Below are 7,619 nucleotides of genomic sequence, written 5' to 3'. Positions count from 1 at the left end.
TGGTTGCCTTGTGCCTTAGACCCTCTCGCATGCTATACTTGTGTTGTTTGAATGATTTGGCATCATTTCACATGATATTTCAGTGCTTATAGTGTGGCTACACTCTCACATTTGTCATTCCTTGAGCACTTTTGAGAGTTGTGCTCTTGTGCCTAATTGGTGGGTCAATACATGAGCATGCATTTTCTAGACTTTCATGCCATCTTTTAAGAGTGTTTTGGCCATTATCTTGGCATGCATGAAGTCTATTTGAGGTTGGTTTAGTCCATTGTGCATTGCATTGTATAGCCTTAGTGTTGTGTGCCTCAATGCTTAAGGACTTTGTTTTGACATGCTCATGTTGCATTGCATTGTGTGTGCATGCCTTGCATTATGTTTGGAATCTTGTGCATGCATTGCATTGTGTTTGGATTGGGTGTTAATCCAAACACGAGAAATGAGGGACGTTTCATATTTAAAGTGATGAAATTGCCTCATTTCTCGATCGCCGACACTCTTAATCATGCATGATAGAGTTTAAGGCCCTTATGTGTTATTTGTGCATTCATTGACATTGAATTGTGCAAACTTGGCTTCTCGGCCATTGTGCATTGCAATGCTCGGTTGGCGGCCCGAGAGTGGAGAACTATACTCCCTTGAGCATAAGAAATGATAGGGAGAGTGGTTGTGCACACATATCTTGCAAATACATTGCCATGCCCCTTCTTGTTCTCTGTTGCAGCAAACTGGAAGTGTGCAGAATTTTCTGGTCGGCAGACTAGTAAAAGTGGCTGGCCGACCACTTTTTCTGGTCCGCAGCAAATGTAAGTGGTCGGCAAGTGGTCTACAACACCAATAAGTGGTCGGCAGCCTTCCTGGAGGTCTCCATGGTGATGCAGAAGCTGTCTGGAGCTTTGTGCAGAGTTCTGAGAACAATTGCAAACAGGGGCAAGTTGGGGCATTGCGATGGATTTCTGAACGAGGCGACCGAGCATGCATGCGCTTCTTGCTCCGAGGCCCTGTCTATTTTCTTTACTTAGTTGCTTTGCTTAAGCTAGCTAATGCATTGGTTTTTGTACTTAAGTAATTAAGGCAATTAGTTACTCATTTGTATTTAATTAGCTAGTGTAGTTAGCTAATTAGCTTGTTTTGTAATAATTAGTTAACTTGTTAGTTAATTAGTTCTGTTTTGTAATAATTAGTTTAATTAGCCTAGATTAGCTAGTTAGCTTATTATTCGGACCCTCCGTCGAGAGGGCAAATGTTGTAATAAGTGTGCGTGAGTGTGTGAATGTCTTCCAACCCCACGTCTTTCTCCCTTTTACTTATCTGCTTTCAGTGGTTAGTTTTAGGGCATATTTCAATTAGCATCCTTATGCTTGCATGTTTGCATCATCTATTTGTTTTGCATGCACCGGGCTCGGCGCATCATACAGACCTCATTGTATTTCAATTCCAATTTGAATACATGTTATCAAGTTGCATTCATATGCCATTCTAGATAGCTGAGCCTATTTTAGTTGCATTTTTGCATGTGTTGCATTAGGCATTGTTAACATAACTAGGATCATGCATTGATTACTAACTAGCTTCTGTTTTGGCTCGGAGTACTAGGTAAGCTTTTACGCTTTAGCATACTGCATAAGATGTGTATGTTGCCATGTTAGCATGCTTGCCATAAGGCTAGCTGCTTATTTAACTACATGAATGCATGTGGATGAAGGCTAATTCATCAAAATGCGAGTTTGAAGCCCACTTGAAATGGCAAATCATGTTGTTTTAAGCCCACTTGAGGGTGACAAATCCGCGACTTAGCCTACTTGCGAGTAGCACTTCCAAACCAATTTTGAAAAACAAGCATAAGATGTTTTGTTCCAACGTGAGTGATTTAGTCTATACTTGTATGCTGTGTGCATCACATAGTAAGCTAGATTAATAACCGGAATAAGAACACATGTGTTTTCAAAAAATAACATATCATGTTAGTAGAGGCCGATCTTTGATCGGGCGAGCGGGGGTGCTCATTTTAGGGCCTTCCCCTCTCGTACCCAAGTTCCCGAGCTAAGGCAACTTTGGTGATGACGGACACGTGGCCTTAGGCACGAGTCAGGGCCAAAATAAAATATTTAGGTGGCGACTCTGAAATCTGGCAAAGCAGTCCATGTTTGGCGCTTTTTGATTAAAATCGATTTTCCAAAACAATTTGCCGAATTTGGACTCTGGTGATTTATCAGTCTTACATTGCACTTTGTGAGACTAGATTCAGAACCGTTACAGGAGTCCGAACTGTAGTAGCTAGGACTACAATTCGTGCCCTCGCGCGCGGAGCAGAGTTCGGGCGGTCTACACAACTTTTCAAGGTGATCTTTTAATGAATAACAACTATCGGTGTCGTGACCATGGTCTCTATGATACTCACATCGTTTATCCTATCTTCTCGCATCGGGAGGTCTCGTCATCTTGGGCGGCCACTTGAAGTACGAAAGGTGTTGTACTGTCGATAGAATCTTATTGATCGGTTCTGTCAGCTCCATGTATTTCTTGCCTGAACACCTTGTGTGCTTGTTATCCACTTGGTATTGTTCATTAGCTCGTCGTGAACATTGGTTGGTTGATCGGCGTGAATCATGCCTTTTGTCTCATCTGGGTCGATTCCGCCACTCGAGGCTTCTTGGAGGCACGACGCTAATCGGCTGAACAACTCCCGACGTGGCCGTCTCAATGACTTTACGTCCGACTTTGAGTCAAAGGGCGTCGTCTTCCACTTTGCAGTATTCTTCAACCTTCTTCATTAATGCCCAGACGGTTTTGGGGGGACGCATGATCAATGAACTGTGGAGGGGGCTATCTGGATGCAATCCCATCTTAAAGGCGGTGATGGCCATGGAATCATTGCAAGCATCATCAACCAGATTAAAGCATTCCCAATAGGGGGCCGAGTATTCACGAAGAGTTTCTTCTGGTTTAATTTGCATGGCCCAGAGAGAGTCGGCTTGCTTCGGTTGGACCTCATTAGTGATGAATCTCGCCTTGAATGACTTTTGGAGTTGGTGGAAGCTCTTAATTGATGCCGGCTCCAATTTATAATACCACCTCACGGCTAGTGGTCCCAGACTGCTTGGAAATATTCGACACATGAGGGCTCCATCGTCAGCATGGAGTGTCATCGCTTGCATGTAATGATGAATGTGATCAATGGGGTCTGATTTTTCGTCATAGAGGGTGAACGACGGTGCCTTGAACTTCTTGGGTAGCACAGCCCTGGTAATTCGTCATACGAATGGATTGTGTTTATCTTCCTCATTCGAATCATCGCTTTTCCTTCGTCTATGCTGTACATATGGACTTCCTTCAGACGAGCTGGATACATCAACGTGCCCTTTCTTTCTGGGCTCCGGGGATGATAAGTCTGAATCACTATCATTATTGCGTTTTTGAAGTCGACGTCGACGACCATCCTTCTTTCCCGAAGGCCGACCCCGGTCTTGGCATGCGGCTTGTTGGGATTTCGCCACCTCCAAGGCCAAATCCTGGCGCAGGCGCTCATTCTCAGCCATCACGTTCTCCAGCCGCTGTTCACTTTGTTTTGTCTGATCCATAATCGTCTGCATTGTCTCATGCATTGAGGATGAGGGTAGGGTCTAAGCTATTGAGTCAAAGTTCAAGGCACGTCGCGCGATGATATTCTTCGGTCCGAGCATGTTTCTTGGAGTAAGGACGTCTCTTGGTGTAGTTTCGTTAACGACTATCGGAGGATCTTCCGTTACGCCCGCCATGGATGTACTTGAGTATTCCCACAGACGGCGCTAATTGTGGTGATGTGGTTTGGAAATACTCTTGGATCCCTAAGGACGTTCCTGATCCTTTGATTGCCACCTGAAAAGGGATTAACACTCTGATCGGGGGTGCCGGAATTAGCACTCCGACGGACAAGTTAGTATATGTCTCACGTTTGCTTATGTCTTAAGTTTCTTGGGGTTTTTTCTCACATACCTTTCTTTGGCTGATGTTCCTCTATTTATATTCGCTTTTAGGCATCAGGGTCGGGCCCACTCTTAATCCATTGTGTGATTGTTCACTCGGCCCCTTCTGTCGTATGCCAATTCCCACTTGGCTCCTCGCTCAACTAGTTCTATGGCCGATTAGGATATTCGACATCTGGATCGTACAAGACAGGGCCGAATATAATATATATCCTGATTTTGTAAGTGTGCACTCGGTCTTTCTACATCCCTTGATATCCGGCTCCCACAAAAACAAGTAAAGCAAAGACCATCACATGCCTCACTTGGTGTCACATATGCTACAACAATCTTCCAACCACCAAATGGGTCTCCTTATGTAAGACCAACAGATGCCAACATACATGGTCAATCTTACCCACCATGGACCATACATACTCAGGAATTGAATATTTATATTGATTCACAAAGTGAAAATATCTACTATTTATACGTAAAATTATGGTCGTAATTAATTTTAAGTATGAACTATTTCTATGCGTAGGATATGGACTTTGCAAATATTCCATTTACCACTATGTTGTAAAATGTCACTGTTGTAAACCAATTTAGTTAGGTAAATATTGACACGATTCATTTGTTTATTTGGATGCCTTTATTTGTTAATATTATTATATGCATTTATTGTTCTCTTAACAAAGGCTTAATTTGTATAATATTTTTAATATGTTGTTTAGAAAAATAATAGTCACACAGAGAAGCTACAAAATTAAGATAAGAGTTGTACATAAGGGGTTCATAGACTTACACAAAGCAATACTTTGAAGGTGGCTAGTGCTCAAAGAATGATATTTTGGAAGTTTGCTCAAGTGCAAAGAAAGAATTTCAAACAAAGTTTCTAGGGAAAGACAAAATTTTAATCTAAGTTGTGTTTTTTGTTTTTTTTGTTTTTCCCTGAATTTATGTAATGGAGCTTTATATATTACAATGGTTTTTTTATTTCTTTATAAGATTATAGATGAAAAGACTAGTTAAATTTCATTACTTAATTTTTGGTTGTGGTAGTGAATTTTTTGATGAAAAAGTTTAGATATATATTTAACAAATTGAGAAGACATTCATTAATAAAAAAAATTTAAAAAGTGAAATGTAACTCAACAAACTAACATGATAGGTTTTACATTAGTTTGTAAAGAAAAGTTTTCATTTTTAACATGATAGGTTTTGATTGAATTTGGTATAAAAGGGATAGATGTGTTTGGTGTTGTATGTTTTTCTTAGATTAACAAATTTTTAGTGGACTGAGTACTGAGTTTTTTTCACAAGCTTAATGTTATTGTAATTGGGAAGGAGTTTTCTATTCTCTAATTGAGAAAATCTCTTCCTCTTTCCATCATTATTGTAAATAAGAAAATTTGTTCTATAATTTTTTTTAACAACTACTGTAAATACATAATAAAATATTCTCTGTAAGAAAAAATTCTCAATTTCTCCTCTTTACAATTTTTTAGTGGACTGAGTACTGAGTTTTGCCTCTTTCTTTTCTTCATATCTCACTTCTTGAATGCTACATTGCATTCTTCGCACAAATCAGGTTGGATTAGCTTCACTGGTATCTTCGCCACATTCGTTTTAGTATGCAAGTCTATATGCTTCTTCTCTTCATCACTTAGGAAATCTACTTTGATGCTATTCAAAGGCATTGATATACGATTGTAAGTATGACTTACATCAGTCGCGGTCACCCTCTTCTGTATCAACAACTTCAATTTAGAACCATTCAAGTTGTTGATTTTTTCCTTAAATTTTGAAGGAAGTTCTGGTGGTGGGTATGAAACATTGTCAATTCCCTTATTACTACTCATCATTTTCTTCTTGATTGGATTGGGTTTTTCTTAACCTTCGCTCTCTTCACTCTTGTATCTCTTCTTGTTCTTGGGTTTTTCTTCTGTGACAAGCCTCTTGAGTTGCTTTTCTCTCTTCAACCTGTCTTCCTTGGACAAATTATCAACTGGTTGATCAATAACAAGCTTCTTGAGAGGCTTTTCAATTTTTTTTTTTGAAGTCTTCTCTCTTCATCTTCGCTTTCATCGCTTCCTTGACGATAAATGTTTGAATTTTAATTTTGAAGTACTCTTCTAAGCCAAGACTAGGACCAGGACCAGGATTGGCCTCTTCTTCCATGGATGTCTTTTTAATAAAGTTTTCTTCCTCTAATTTTTTCTCTACAACTTTTGAAATCTGTCTCAAGCACTCGAATAGAGAACAACTAGAATTAACCTCAATAAAATTCACATCTCCAAGGCGATATTTGTTTAGGCGGACTGGATTAGGTTGGATTAGCATTCCCATGACTAATAGTCCTAGGACTACGAATCCCTTTGAATTATGTATCCTATCCTATGTTTGGATTGAGTTCGGATTATTAGGAGGGACTAATAGTCCAAACTTTGGCTTAGTCATCCAATTTATATCTCATCCCCTATGTGGGATTGAATAGTCCATCATATATAGGATACCATATCCAGATGGATTGTTAGTCCGTACTTCCATTGTTTAACCAAACATCGAATTAATAATTTTATTGGACTATTAGTCTAAGCACAAGCTCATGTCCACCCAAACAAACATGGCCCAAGTGTTAAGAACCTCTTGTTGATCATCTTGTTTCTCTATCTCTTCAACACCCCAATCTTTTTTTTTTCTTGCATCGAACAACTGTTTGTCTCTGATTAGTTTGGAGACACATAAAAACACATACATATACATAGGTCACCTATAGGAAAAGAAAACCCTTTGGTTCAATAAAATTAGGATTCCTTTCTTGAAAATATAATAATAATAATTATTATTTTCAGTTTTCTAATTTTGGACCAATTGGGATTGCTTTATTGTAATCTAATGGCATCGATATCTAGAAAGCTAGTTTTCTAATTTTAGACGTAGAAGGACTGACTTACTAGTCATGTGTTGAGCTGTGCTTCCCTCCCATCCAGTTATCTGGACTCAATTGGAGCTTGTTATTTAGGTTTATAGTTATTTTGATAATTTAAATTATTTGCTTTTGTAAAATTGTTTATTTATGTCCTTAAAAAAAAAATTAATCGATCTTACTGTGGTAACTTATTCAATTTGTTATTTTGATAAAAAAAATGAATGATCAAGAAGTCAGATGTTTTATAACTAGTTATATATTTTTTAAAAAAAATATGAAAGGCACACTAAGTTTATTTTTAATTTTTTAGGGGAAATTACAAAAAATAAAAAATAAATAAAAAAAAACTTAAGGTTTGACGCTTGTAACAAGATAAATCCTGAGTTTTTAATTTTGTCAATTTAAAAATTGAAATTTTAAAAAAAAAAATTCAATCTAAACCATTTACCTATTTTTGTTAAATAAAATCGACTAAAAAAATGAGTATTTTAGTAGTTAAACTCAATAAAAATGAATATGTTAAACATTTTATGTATGCTTGTATTGAGTTTAATAACTAAAAATAACATTTTTTTGAGATAATTAATCTAACATCCCTATTTAACTTTTGTAGCATAAGATCCCTCACACCCGCACCCACATCCATACCCACACTCTCATTCTCTCTTTTCTCTTTCTTCAACTAGTTCTCTACTCTCTCTGTTTCTATACTTGGCAGCAATCCACCACATCTCCAATATTAG

The 7,619-nt window shown here is 38.1% G+C and overlaps 1 protein-coding gene across 1 annotated transcript; it reads right to left on the bottom strand.

Annotated features, from left to right (window-relative positions):
• Nucleotides 1-5,494: 5,494 nt before the first annotated feature.
• Nucleotides 5,495-5,809, bottom strand: LOC145798331 (uncharacterized). Its single transcript, XM_082885853.1, has one exon. It carries the CDS (start codon nucleotides 5,807-5,809, stop codon nucleotides 5,495-5,497), a length of 315 nt encoding a protein of 104 aa, XP_082741979.1.
• Nucleotides 5,810-7,619: the final 1,810 nt, after the last annotated feature.

This window comes from Camellia sinensis, chromosome 8, assembly GCF_055761805.1.
Source record: "Camellia sinensis isolate YWXY chromosome 8, ASM5576180v1, whole genome shotgun sequence".
NCBI classification, from domain to species: Eukaryota; Viridiplantae; Streptophyta; class Magnoliopsida; order Ericales; family Theaceae; genus Camellia; species Camellia sinensis.
This window is presented reverse-complemented; position numbering and strand designations above follow the sequence as displayed.